Source organism: Mesocricetus auratus, unplaced genomic scaffold, assembly GCF_017639785.1.
Source record: "Mesocricetus auratus isolate SY011 unplaced genomic scaffold, BCM_Maur_2.0 Super-Scaffold_100009, whole genome shotgun sequence".
In the NCBI taxonomy this organism is placed as follows: Eukaryota; Metazoa; Chordata; class Mammalia; order Rodentia; family Cricetidae; genus Mesocricetus; species Mesocricetus auratus.
In genome coordinates, this window is record NW_024429193.1 from 50,906,118 (window position 1) to 50,919,936 (window position 13,819).

The 13,819-nt window shown below is 42.0% G+C and overlaps 1 protein-coding gene across 1 annotated transcript; it reads left to right on the forward strand.

The window, feature by feature from the left end:
• The first annotated feature begins 258 nt into the window (after positions 1–258).
• On the forward strand, positions 259–10,729 carry Ddx20 (DEAD-box helicase 20). The gene is made up of 12 exons (XM_005076576.4): positions 259–374; positions 1,692–2,105; positions 2,461–2,555; positions 4,886–5,054; positions 5,789–5,903; positions 6,020–6,162; positions 6,304–6,442; positions 6,552–6,610; positions 7,950–8,032; positions 8,357–8,462; positions 8,567–8,668; positions 9,228–10,729. The coding sequence occupies exons 1-12, from the start codon at positions 299–301 to the stop codon at positions 10,394–10,396; spliced, it is 2,670 nt and encodes an 889-aa protein (XP_005076633.2). The 5' UTR covers positions 259–298; the 3' UTR covers positions 10,397–10,729.
• Positions 10,730–13,819: the final 3,090 nt, after the last annotated feature.

A 13,819-nucleotide genomic window follows, 5' to 3' on the forward strand; every position in this document is an offset into this window, starting at 1 on the left:
GTGGTCCAGAAAAACAAAACCAAACCCTTTCCCCTTAAGTTGCTTTTGTCACAGTAACAGGAAAAGAAAACTAAGAGAGGAAGGAAGAAGTGAGAAATGAGTCACTCTTTGACTGGGAATGTGCTTAAATAGTAAAGTGTTGGCTTAGTATGCCAAAGTTGTTGTTTCAACCTTAGGAAAGAGAAAAGCAGACAAAGGAAATCATTTCAATGCCTCTGGGGTGAATGGCCTAGGCAGAGAAGAATCTGGACTGGGAGGTCAATAGGGAAGGGTGGGATAGATAGGATGACCAAAGACCATGAGTAGATACTACATTGAAAAGGAGTGGAAGAGATATTCGGAGACATCATCTGCCAGTACCTTGCCAGAAGAGGGTGAGTGCAAAGGGTGGATGAAAGCTGTGGGCAACTAAGAGGAAGCCTTTAGTACCTCATTAGTTCCTTTCTTCATATGGATAGTGGGCGCTTGCTTGGTGTTCTGCAAATCAGTAAGCTAGCAGCATCCATCTCCAGATCCCTCTTCTAGTGAAATTTCCTTGCCAAAGATATTTCTCCACAATTGGGATGTGGGGACATCAGTGCATGTATGAGAAACAAGTCCAGAATTATACTTAGGGACAAATGAGGTTTGTGACAGGTCTTGTCAACTTGAGAGTTAGAGTCAGCTAGGAGAAAAACTCTGTGCAGGTCTGTGTGAGCATTTTGAGAGAGGAAAATAGTGTTCACTGTGTCAGATTTTGTTTTTCCTACGAGGGGCAGAAGAGAACAAGTCAGAAGTTTCCTGCCTTCAGGGGAAGGGAGGGAGACAATAAACATTTTAGGTAGTTGTATCTTGAAGAGTGAACAGGTGTGGTGTGGCACACACCTGTCATCTCAGTATTTTGGAAGTTGAAGCAGGAGCAGCATAGGGAGACTTTGTCTTAAAAAAAAAAAAGTCAACCAAACCAATCAAACCAAAAATCTAACGGGGGGGGGGGGGGTAGTGATGGGAATAATGGGAAAGGCCATGGAGCAGACAGGATCGGGGTGACTAAAGATTTCAAGAAAGACCTCTTAAAAGAAGGTGACATGTGAGCGGGCCCAAAGGAAGGGGAAGAGCTGTGCTAGTTGCCCACCCGAGATCGGGAGGAAGGGCACACAACAGATGCACTGAACCGGAGACTGTCTATTAATTAGCCTAGAGTTTCGAGAGAGCGCTCAAGCAGGGCCTGGGAGCTGGCAGTCCAGTTAGGCTTCCACTTCGAAATGCTGTCAGTCTCCTGTCACGCGCTCCTCCCTGTGGGGCACCGACGTGGCAGGGCTCTCCGAGCGTAGGGAACCCCGTTTTGCTGTGTTCCGGGGCGCTGTCTGCGAGCACTGAGGAACAGTGGGGAAGAGTGAGGAGGACGAAGGCTTCGGTGTGGCCACAGTCGAGCTAGACCGGGGCGGCCGAGCCCGACGCGCTGGCTGCGTCACAAAGCGCGCGGTGAGCGCCGGATTCCGGGGCAACGCCGCACGGCCAGTGCGTCAGAGCCGCGGGAGGCGGGCGGCGCCCACCGCGGGCACGCGACGCCCTCTGCAGGCCGCAGGCGGCAACACTGGTAGCCTCATCTTCCCTCGCTCTTCCCGCCTCTTCCTCAGGCTACATATTTTTTTTTTCCTCCGTCTCCAGAGTGTCAGCCTCCGACTTCCGTTCGTTTTCTCCACTTCCAGGCCAGGTGTGTCCGTGTCTTCACCGGGAAGCTGACAATAAAGTTTTGCCTCTTCTCGCTCCCAGAAGCCCCGCCTCAACTCTAAGTATCGCGAGATCTCGAGGCGCGGCTACCATGGCGGCGGCATTTGAAGCCCCGGCGGCCTTGACAACCGGGGAGTCCGCTATGGCGGCGGCGCGTGCGGCTGTGCCGCTCCCGTCTGCGGAGCCAACTCCCAGCTCCCCGTGGAGCCTGCGGACCGCTCACGACATCGGCGGGCCGCGGACGCGTACGGGGGACGTGGTGCTGGCGGAGCCCGCGGATTTCGAGTCGCTGCTACTGTCGCGGCCGGTGCTGGAGGGGCTGCGGGCGGCCGGCTTCGAGAGGCCCTCTCCCGTGCAGCTTAAGGCCATCCCGCTGGGGCGCTGCGGGCTCGGTGAGGACCGGGGCCGGCTGGGGGAGGGCACGGCGTGGCCCCGGAGAGCTCCGGTTCCGCGCCATTGCGGGCCTCGGCAATGCTCTAGGCGCGCAATTGAATTTGGAGATATTTACGACTTTCTACCACGGAGTCCGAGCTGGAGACGAGCAGATTCGGGGACTAAGGGGCTGGAGAAATGTCTCCGTGGTTGATTCAGGGATCAAGAACGCCTCATGCGCGTTTGAGAGTCAACTAAAAATATAGGTGACAGTTAGGTGGTCTTAGGAATGAATCCGATCATTCGCTGATCCCATATGGGTATCTAGTTGCTTCAGTGAACCTTGCTAACGATACCTATTTTTTCCTTTCTCAGATTTAATTGTTCAAGCTAAGTCTGGCACTGGGAAAACTTGTGTATTCTCCACCATTGCTCTAGACTCCCTTATTCTTGAAAACTATAGTACTCAGGTGAGTTTAACCCAGAGGATCCAGAGGGGGGTGTGTAGCACGCGGACTCTAGCTAGACTTACGAAAAACTAACTTCTCGCAGATGGTGTGTTTGATGAATGGGAGAATATGAAACCATAGGAAAATTACAGAAGTAAACTACATAGATGGTAGGGTCGTTGAATTGTGGCTAAGAATATCATTGTTAAGTTTTTTTTAATTTGATATTTTCTATAATTGTACCTTGAATATGCGTCTATTAAAATCTTTATACAATTAGAAACTTTTTCTTGGGCTGGAGACCAGAAGAGGGTACCAGATCTCATTACAGATAGTTGTGAGCCACCATGTGGTTGTTAGGAATTGGATTCAGGACCTCTGGAAGAGCAGCCAAGTGCTCTTAACCTCTGAGCCATCTCTCCAGGACATATCCGGCTGCTCCTCTCCCCCCATGGTTCTTAAAGTCTTTGGCATGCATTGTATTTATCTCTTAATTTTAGGTTGCCTTGGAATAGTTTTAAGATTGTCCTACTCTAATTAGTAGGAAATTTGGGTTTGGGAGATCGTTCTTCAAAAAGATTTGTTCAGTAATACATTCAAATACTACATTAGGTACTGGGAATTAAACAGTGAATTGGAGGTGATCCTCCTACCATCTTCTGGAGTGTAGTAGTGTAGTAGGCTGACTTTATTTCAAGTTAAGAAGTGGCTATCATGATGATGAATCTTGAAGAATGTTTTGTTTTTAAACCCAGGATCCTTGTATTTGTTGTCTAGGAACCTTTTTGAGTTCTGTATCTACCACATTCTGGGAGATATTGAACATACTTCTTTTTTTTTTTTTTTTTTTTTTAACGAGACAGGGTTTCTCTGTATTGTTTCGGAGGCTATCGGTCCAGCCCGGCCTCGAACTCACAGAAATCTGCCTGCCTCTGCCTCCCGAGTGGTGGGATTAAAGGCGTGCGATACCACTGCCCGGCTTTTTTTGGTTTATTGAGACGGGTTTTTCTGTATTGTTTTGGAGGCTGCTTTGTAGACCAGGCTGGCCTCGAACTCACAGGGATCAGCCTGCCTCTGCCTCCTGAGTGCTGAGATTAAAGGCGTGCGCCACCAACGCCCGGCTGAACATACTTATTAAGGACACTGTGTAATCTATTTGTAAATTGTGTGTTTGAGAGTTTTGGCTTTTTGTGATACTTGGCAGCAGACCAAATCCTAAACCTAAATAAAATTCCTATTTTTAGTTAAAGTATTTATATTATTAAAAGTGTGTGTGTATATCAAAGTAACACTACATAATTGCTTTAAGTTGGGAAATTTCAGGAAAAAGAACAAAATACCAAAGAACTCTTAAATATGTGATGTGTACCCAGAGTTAAGGGATTTTTAAAAAAAATGTTTTTATTATTTCCTTGTCTTTTTTTTTGAAGCAATATTTTCTTATAGTGACACCATGTATGTTCTGCACTTTTTTTGTTTTTTTTTTTTGGTTTTTCGAGTCAGGGTTTCTCTGTCTTGTTTTGGGGACTGTCCTGGAACTTGCTCTATAGACCAGGCTGGCCTTGAACTCACAGAGATCCGCCTGCCTCTGCCTCCCGAGTGCTGGGATTAAAGGCGTGCACTTTTTACTGTGTGTGGCTATCGTGGCCTTTGGAACCTAACTCAGGGAGTTAGCTCTGAGATAGATTCCTCTTAAATCTATCTTAGTACATGGGCCTTTTTGCTTTTCCTTGTGCACCGTAAGGCCTTTGAATCTGCTTTTTATTTTCCTGAAGAACTGTTTCTGATGTGTTCCACAACTAGCTCTATGCTGTATATTTAGGTTTCTTATCAAATGCTACTGTCTTATGGGACTTAAAGTTCTTTTTGTTTGTTTGTTGGAAGCAGGCACACACTACATAGTTCTAGCTGGACAGAAGCTTGCAACATAGACTAGTCTTCAGTATGAGGCAGTCCTGTCTCTGCTTCTGGAGTGGAGGAATCATAGGTGCTTGCCAATACCTCACTTCAGAGGGACTTTCTGATCACCCCATTTAAAGTGACTTCCCTTGTCAGGTCTTTCTTTTTCCCCTATGTATTTCTTTTTTAAATAATACTTTTTAGTACTTGTTATTACATGTACATGTTTTTGTTTATGCTGTAACCAAAGAGAGCCAAGAGAGCAGTTCTTTCACAACTTGTATGTTTTCTCTCATAGAGTACATTCTTAACAATTAACTGGACAAATAAATGGACTATTTTCTCCTGTTTTAAGACTCCTCTTAAAATGAAAAGTAGCATAGCAGGCAATGAATGTATCACTCATATGTATTCTTCTGACTTGTTAAAGTAATATTTACAATTTATTTTAGATTTTGATATTGGCTCCCACAAGAGAAATTGCTGTTCAGATACATTCTGTTATCACAGCCATTGGAATAAAAATGGAAGGATTGGAATGTCATGTCTTTATTGGAGGGACTCCATTATCTCAAGACAAAACCAGACTTAAAAAGTGTCATATTGCTGTTGGATCTCCAGGTTAGTTACTAATACCTGTTGGTAGCTGACGTTCTTGAGAAATGTAACACTGAGAGTGACTATAGGTAAATGGGAGTCTTTGATCATGGGGCTAATTACTTTCACTAGAAGTGAAGAGTATAGCAGGGCAGTGGTGGCGCACACCTTTAATCCCAGCACTCGGGAGGCAGAGGCAGGCGGATCTCTGAGTTTGTGGCCGGGCTGGACCCACAGCCTCCAAAACAATACAGAGAAACCCTGTCTTGTAAAGCCAAAAAATAAATAAATAAATAAATAAAAAAGAAGTGAAGAGCATTAGACCAATGAGACCCATGGCTGGATTATCAATAGAATCTGTTCATCTCCATTCTAAAGCTTGTTTGGGAATTCACTTGGGGTAGGCTTCTGAAATAATGACCTGACTTTCAGGAAGTCAGTCTAAGCCATGAATTGAGATTTTTGTTGTTTTCTCTGCTAATTTGCTCATAAATCACTTAGAATATAGAATTCAGGGCCTTAGCATTAGAGTCTTTTGATAGCAGTGCTGCTTGTTTTCCATATTTATCACTGATGAAAAGTGGGAGGGGGGAGGGAGAATTTAAGATTACTAGAGATTGTGCTTTATTATGTGAATGTACACCGAAAACATTCAGCAGTATAACCTGTGGATAAATACAGTAAAAGCATTCCTGAGGTTTGTACAGATTTGATGTTATGAATATTTCAGGTTTTATTGTTTTTTTCCTGGCATATAGGTAGAATTAAACAGCTCATAGAACTTGACTACCTGAATCCGGGCAGTATCCGTCTCTTTATTCTTGATGAAGCAGATAAGCTTTTAGAAGAAGGCAGTTTCCAGGAGCAAATAAAGTAAGAAAATTAGCTTGGCTATAAGAGTGTTGTGTCTAAGTGTTTGTCTTTAGCTTTTACTGTAGCGTTTGCTGTCTGCATAGTTTTCACAGTATATTTTTTCTTGTATTTTATAGTTGGATTTATTCTTCTTTACCTGCCAGTAAACAGATGTTGGCAGTATCTGCTACTTATCCTGAATTTTTGGCTAATGCGTTGACAAGGTATATGAGAGATCCCACGTTTGTAAGATTGAATCCCAGTGACCCAAGTCTCATAGGTATGTACAGATTTTGCAGTATTAGTTTGTGACATTGTGGGGCTTCCCTTGTCTGGTTGGCTATGACCAACCACATTATAGTTGCTGTTGGAATCCATGGGATGTGTTTGTTTTAACTGAGGACTTTTGGCTTCTTTGTAGGTTTGAAGCAGTACTACCAAGTTGTCAATTCTTACCCTTTGGCTCATAAGATTTTTGAGGAAAAGACTCAGCACTTACAGGAACTTTTCAGTAGAATCCCATTTAATCAAGCCTTGGTGTTTTCTAATTTGCACAGCAGGTAATATAACTTAATCCTGGGAACTTAAAAAACAAAAGAATAGGTATAAGGCAATAGTTGAAAGCTATAAATCTATCTATTTATTTATTTATTTATTTATTTTTTGTAGAGCACAGCATTTGGCTGATATCCTTTCTTCTAAAGGTTTTCCTACCGAATGCATTTCAGGCAAGTCCAGCTCTTTGTTTTTGTTTAATGTATTGCTTTGAAGCTTACCATACCAAGAGAGAAAAATATTACTTCTTAAATTGTTTCATGAGTGTGAGGTTGCACTCATAATAAAGGAAATTTAGGCTTATTTTCCATTGGCATTTGATATCAGTCTCCTGGATTTTTAATTTTTTTAAAAGAATAACTTGGTCTGTTCTCTGAGTTATATTTGCTAAGAATTTAATTCTATAAAACGAAATTTATTTCATTGTCTTAAGATATTTGTTTCTTCATATAATAAAATATTAAAATGCTAAAATTTAAGCAGAGTATGGTATTACAGTATGGACAGCATAGCAAGACTCTGTTGTCATAGAAAAACATTCTAAGACTAGCCGAGTTATCTTCACTGCTCCTGCTACTATCAGATTTGGCCTTTCGCATGCTAGGTAAGTACTCTACTCTCCTTTGGAGCTATACCTTTAGCCATTGAGTTGACTTGGATGGTCTATGGAAGGCAAAGCGGCTCACTTCATCCATAGAGTTTATTAATTGCTGGATTAATAGAAAAGATTTAAAGGAATTTTTTTTGTTAATGAGCTCCTTCCAGTTTTATATGTCATATTGTAATTTTTACCTTGTTAGATGGAACATACTCAGTATGAGATATCAGGGAGACTAATTTCCTAATGGGCTGATATCTCAACCTTGGATCACATTTCAAAATCAGAATTGTGGTCTATAGAGGACTTAGTGTTAAAAGTACTTCCTGTGCAATCTTGTGCACAGGAGTTTGGACCTTAGCACCCACATAACAAGCGAGCTGTTCTTGGTCCTAGGGATCTGATGCCCTCTCCTGGCCTCTGAATGCATAGGCACATACAACTGTATACAGTCAGATACATAGACACAGACACACACAGATTCTTAAAACAAGATTTGTAAGTAATTGGTAAGAACCTTTTCCCTAAGAAGTATTTCTTAGACTTTGTAATGTCACCATTTAAAATTGATTTTTGAATTTCAAGTTGATTGCCTAAACCACACTTTGAAAATTACTGACTTCAGATTTAGCACCCAGATTTGCACAGGATAGAATTAACTGGTTGATGTATTTCTTTAAAACATTAAGACTAGGAATTATGATTCTTGCTTATTGTGGATTTGATAAATATATCTTAGCTTAAGTTTTTGTTGCTGTTTTTGAGATGGGATCTTATGGAGTCTAAGCTGACCTTGAACTCGGACTCTTTCTGTTTCAACCTCTTGAATGCTAGGATGACAGATGGCAGGCATGGACCACCATACCCAGCTTGCTTAGGTGTTTTAAAATGACTTAGTTTTTTTGTTTTTCTAGGTAACATGAATCAGAATCAGCGCCTTGATGCTATGGCTAAACTGAAGCAGTTTCATTGCAGAGTCCTCATTTCTACAGATTTGGTAAAGCTCCTGCTAGGTTTGGGTGACTCTGTCTTGGGGTGTTGCTATTAGATTGCTGTCCTATTTCTGTGTATCTAAGTGGGAGTATCTGGTAGGTGTCAGAGATAAAAATTATCTTTCTAGTTCTGGAAAGTGCTTTCCTAAAAATGTCTTAAATGTTTAAAATTTGTTTTTTAAATAGTTTAGTCCTAGTCAACCATTAGAAATAGATTTTTCCCCCTCTGAATCCTAAATATTTGCCTGTTTTCAATCTGGCTTTTGGTTGTATCAGAAGAGCATACATTGGTTTCCATGCTATAATTAATGCAAACAATTGTTTTTAAGACTTCTCGTGGGATTGATGCTGAGAAGGTGAATCTGGTAGTAAATCTGGATGTGCCATTAGACTGGGAGACATACATGCATCGGATTGGCAGAGCTGGCCGCTTTGGTAAGGAAAAAGGAAGTTGAGTGCTTAGACAAGAAGACTGGTGTGAAAGGTACTTGGATGTTATTTCTATAGAAATGAGTTACTGTGTCACTATGTACTCTTAGGTACATTGGGACTGACAGTGACCTACTGTTGTAGAGGGGAAGAAGAAAATATGATGATGAAAATTGCCCAGAAATGTAATATCAACCTTCTCCCTTTACCAGGTATGTGTTTCTGTTTCTTTTGACATTCTTTTGTTTGTCATTTGTAGTTCTGGCTGTCCTAGAACTCACTGTGTAGACCTGGTTGGCCTCAAACTCCCTGCTTCCCAAGTGCTGGGATTAAAATTGTGTGCCACCATGCCTGGCCTCCTTTTGAATCAAGTTTTGATGTTCTTACAGTTGTAATGATAGGCATAATAAAGATATAGCACATAGTGCTATTGTGTCTACTGTATATATGTTAATTCATTTAATTCTCACCATAGGCCTGTGGGGTACATGCTATTTCTAATCTGTATCTTGTAGATTAGGATATTTAGGCATATCTGATACATAAAATATTTTACTGAATTAGATCCAAAGTTATTGGGCTTTACAGTTTCATTTACTTTTGAGACAGTCTCATTATGTAGCTCAGGCTGGTATAGTATATGGTATGTAGACCAGGCTGGCCTCTAACTCAAAGAGATCCGCCTACCTCTATCCACAGGGTGCTGGGATTAAAGGTGTGTGCCACCATGCCTGGGCTGAGAGTTTTAATTCGTTTCTTCCTTTTATGTAGATCCCATTCCTCCTGGCCTGATGGAAGAATGCTTGGATTGGGATGTGGAAGTTAAAGCTGCGATGCATACACACAGCTCACCAAGTGTACCTACCCAGTCCCCCAAAAAGCAAGTTCAAAAACTAGAAAAAGCCTTCCAAACTCAAAGAATCCTTGCTAACCAAATGCCTTCCCCTAGAAATACTTCTGTATCTACACTGTCAGCCAAATCAAAACACAGTGGCAAACAAAAGCCCTCTGTGAAAAGCCGCTCAGAGTGTGGGATCCTAGAAAGGGCTGTCCCACCAGGAGAGGTGGGCGGTGCCACGCAGCTGGAAGAACCAGTGAAGAATTGTGTTGAGACTGCTGTTGAGGACCCCTCCAGTAGCAGCCAGCAGCAGGCCAAGGAAGAAGCTTCACCTGGGACGCTCCCTAAAATTCCTTGTCTGTCTTCCTTCAAAGTCCATCAGCCCTGTACTTTGTCTTTTGCCGAACTGGTAGAAGATTATGAGCACTATATTAAAGAGGGGTTAGAGAAACCTGTGGAGATTATCCGGCACTACACAGGACCCGGGGCTCAGACTGTAAATCCTCAGAATGGTTTTGTGAGAAATAGAGTTTCTGAAGATAGAGCACAGATATTGGCCAGTAGTAGCCAGTCTGGGGACTCAGAGAGTGAGAGCGATTCTTGCAGCTCAAGGACTTCTTCCCAGAGCAAAGGCAATAAGTCTTACTTGGAAGGCTCTTCTGATGCTCAGTTGAAAGACTCTGAAAGTACACCTGGGGGTGGACCTCTCTCTTTGGAACAAGTTCTGAATAGAGTTGATATCCCAACTCAGGTAGAGTATCAAGAATCTCCTGAGACCCAGATGAAGGCAAGGCATAAAGAAGGAGCTAACCAGAGATCTAAGCAGAGTCGGAGAAACCTGCCACGGCGCTCCTCCTACCGAGCCCAGACAGAACCCCAGGAAGAGGCTTGGTATGACTGTTATAGGGAAACAAATACGAGTTTCTCTGATACCTACCAGGATTATGAGGAGTACTGGAGAGCGTATTACAGGGCCTGGCAAGAATATTATGCTGCTGCTTCCCACTCATACTATTGGAATGCTCAGAGACATCCAAGTTGGATGGCTGCCTACCATATGAATACAGTTTATCTACAAGAAATGATGCGTAGTAACCAGTGATGTTAGGATGTGCCTGAGACCATTGACTGTCAACAGATAATTGGATATGTGTTCTTCACCTAGAGCAAGTGGGGTATGATGGTGTTTTGGAGGAACTTGAGAGGACTTTGAGGCTTTCTACTGGGACACAACTATTTTTCAGATTATTTTGACTTGGTCCAGGAATATTCTTTTTTTTCAATTTCATCAGATTTGCAAGAGAATTTTTAGAACTTGGATCTAAAGACCCCCAAGGTGCCACTTCGTGTAGGTTGTTCCCAAAAGAAACCTTTTAAAAGGTGACATATGGCACTCCTTACTTAAAAAATAATAATAAAAACAGTTAAAGTTTGAGTGTAATGTTATTCAGTTCCTTACAAAAGGTTTACAGTACATTTCTGCATTGTATATTTTCATGGAAATTTGATCATGGAAGATCTTTAAGGTTTAGGCAGGACAGATTCTTTCAATGTCCTCTGCTTCCAGTTAGCTGTGAAAGCACATTTAGGTGAATGTCCTGTATACTCTCTGTTCATCTTCCTGAAGAAGCTGTAAAGGCTGCCCACATTTCACTGTGTTAAATAGGTCGGTGTCAGCCGGCGGTGGTGGCGCACGCCTTTAATCCCACCACTTGGGAGGCAGAGGCAGGCGGATCTCTGTGAGTTCGAGGCCGGGCTGGACCGGCAGCCTCCAAAACAATACAGAGAAACCCTGTCTTGTAAAACCAAAAAAAAAAAAAAAGGTCGGTGTCATCTGTGGCTACCTAATGCTGTTCAGGGAAGCGCAGCTTATCCTCCTTGCTTCCTGGATTTTAAATGAATCTTCTATAAGCCATAGATAGGTTGACCCTCAAATTTCTCATTCCATAAGTGAGATTGTGGATGAAATTTCAACAGGTCATAGGTCCTCTGAAGTGCATTTATGCAACCCAGGTTGAGACTTGATGTGAGTTGCACAGATGCAGACCCAATAGTCCTGGTAGGCTAGTGGAAAGTTCCAGCTCTAGTGCTTAGTGTTTAGTAGAAGATGAGTTCATTCTGTTCTGACTCTTCCATAGTATGTTCTAAAGAATTTTTTTTCTTGAATGCTAGGATCTATGAGGAGCTGCCACTCTTCTGAGCTGGGAGTGCCTCTATAAATTATGATTTAAAAAAGTTATAATTAGAGGCTAAGTGTTCTTTTATCACTGAACATCGGTCTGGGATCTTACCGTGAACTGGATTTTATGTATTGAGAAATTACTTTAAAAAAAAAAAGGAAAGTTCTGGCTGGGCGGTGGTGGCACACGCCTTTAATCCCAGCACTTGGGAGGCAGAGGCAGGGGATCTCTGTGAGTTCGAGACCAAGCCTGGTTCTGCCTAGCAAGTTCCAGGACAGGCTCCAAAAACAATACAGAGAAACCCTGTCTTGAAAAAACAAAAACAACAACAACAAAAAAATAAAAGGAAAGTTCTTTGTGTACATTTTTAGCAGTATAGACCCTTTATCCTAGTGTTGGCAATACCTACAGCCATTGTCATATAATGGGGAACATCCCTGGGATATAGTTTTAAACTGTTCAGCTTGATTTCTGTGATTTGGCATGGTCATTATACAGACAAATCAATGCTATATGCATGTATTGTGAAGTTAGATGAAATAATTTGGCAAACCTAGATTAGGTCCAATGTATTACTAAGATATAAAGACTTTAATTATACACTTAAATAAGAGCCTGTCATTACTATGTAATTGAACTCTTTCTATCCTTTCTCCACAACAGAGCCAACTTCATAGTTTGTCATTGCTAGGGGATTTTAATTAGGATACTACTGCATCTTAATTAGGGATGAGGTTACCCATTAGTCTTGGAATTAATTGGATTCTCTATAGGTTTGTTTTGTGTTTGCCTTTTTTTTTTTTTTTTTTTTTGTGCATTCTCAGAGTTACCCAGAGAAGCAGATTTCCTCAAGATCTCTGTAAATGTTAGCACTGAATGCCCAAATCAAGCTTCAGGTAGTTCCAGGACTGAGACAGGAACTGATAAGCACACTGAGCACACTTTATAACTCCCACACTAAGAAAATGGAAAACAACTCTCAAGTTCCATGGGTTGGTACCAAGGTAATTGAAGCTGTTTCCATTCCAGGTAGCAGTGGTTGCCTAGGTGAAAGTGGAGGACATCTACCGTCTGTACATGGCTTCCTGGGTGGGTGGCGGTGGAGGGGGGGGTGCATTTTGCTAGGAATTTTCAGTTTAGGCATGTATTCATATAACCTGTTTGGAACCATGCACAGTTTAAAGTCAGTTGGCAACTTTCATAAAAAGAAAACTTGGCCTGGCTAAGACATTCTACCTACTTTTAAACTTTGTTCCAGGCATCTCAACTCTCAGAATCCAGCTTTCTCAGTAAAATGAGACCCTGGATTAGGCTTTTAGGGTTCTTTGTAAGATTTAAGTTTTAAATGACTCCTAATGAGAAAGGATGTTATGAGAAAGATAATTCAAATTTGTAAATAAAAGTCTAAATTAGGTAATTCTTGAATTTTCAAAATCTCCAGCCCATTTATTCTGTAACTTCAGGTTAAGCTTGAATTAGGCATTTATTATTACATAGAGATCTTAGGAAAACCTGTTTCTTTGGATATCTATATGTATTTTTTCTACTTATGTGTATGTGTGCGTGAGCCCATGGAGGCTCCAAGAGGCTGTTGGATCCCTTGGAACTGTAGCTGAAGGCAGTCATGAGCTGCCACGTGGGTGCTGGGAAGGGAACTTGGGTCCTCCGAAGAGCAGCCAGTGCCCTTAAGTGCTGAGCCATTTCTACAGCCCTCTTTAGCTAATTCTGAGAATACAAGTTCCTTTTTTGGGGTGGAGGGATGCAGGATGGAGTTCAAGACAGGGTTTCTTTGTGAAACAGTCCTGGGCTGTCCTGGAACTCACTCTGTAGACCAGGCTGGCCTCGAACTCACAGAGATCTGCCTGCCTCTGCCTCCCAAGTGCTGGAATTAAAGGTGTGTGCTACCACCACCCAGCCCACAAGTTACTTCTTTAGTGACTTTTTAAATAAAAGCATGTGTCTTTAGGTAAACTTCAGTGCCAGAATACTAAAAGTAATTGAAGAATGATTGTCATGTATAAGATAATGGAATGAATGGGAACAGAAGTTTTTGAGGGCTTTTTCTATTTCACTTTAAATATAAACTAACATATTTTTCAGGGCTACTGTTGATACCCTTGTCACAAAGGTCTTGTCTTGGAGTAGAATGTGTTTGTTTTATATCTTTTGAACAAGTGCTTGTATACTGCTTGACATTTAGTGCTTTAAAACTTTCATTAGGAGTTTGGCATAGTGGCAGTCACCTTTAATCCCAGCACTAAGGAGGCAGAGGCAGAGGCAGAGGCAGATGAATCTCTGTGAGTTCAAAGCCAGCCTGGTGTACATAGTTCCAGGAGTCACAGCTA

Bases quoted from the DNA above. Each gene is read 5' to 3' on its own strand.
- Ddx20 (XM_005076576.4), top strand. From the start codon at position 299: ATGAGTAGATACTACATTGAAAAGGAGTGGAAGAGATATTCGGAGACA. The intron at 5,904-6,019 runs GTAAGAAAATTA...TGTATTTTATAG, and splicing joins AGTTTCCAGGAGCAAATAAA to TTGGATTTATTCTTCTTTAC. The intron at 6,163-6,303 runs GTATGTACAGAT...GCTTCTTTGTAG, and splicing joins CAGTGACCCAAGTCTCATAG to GTTTGAAGCAGTACTACCAA.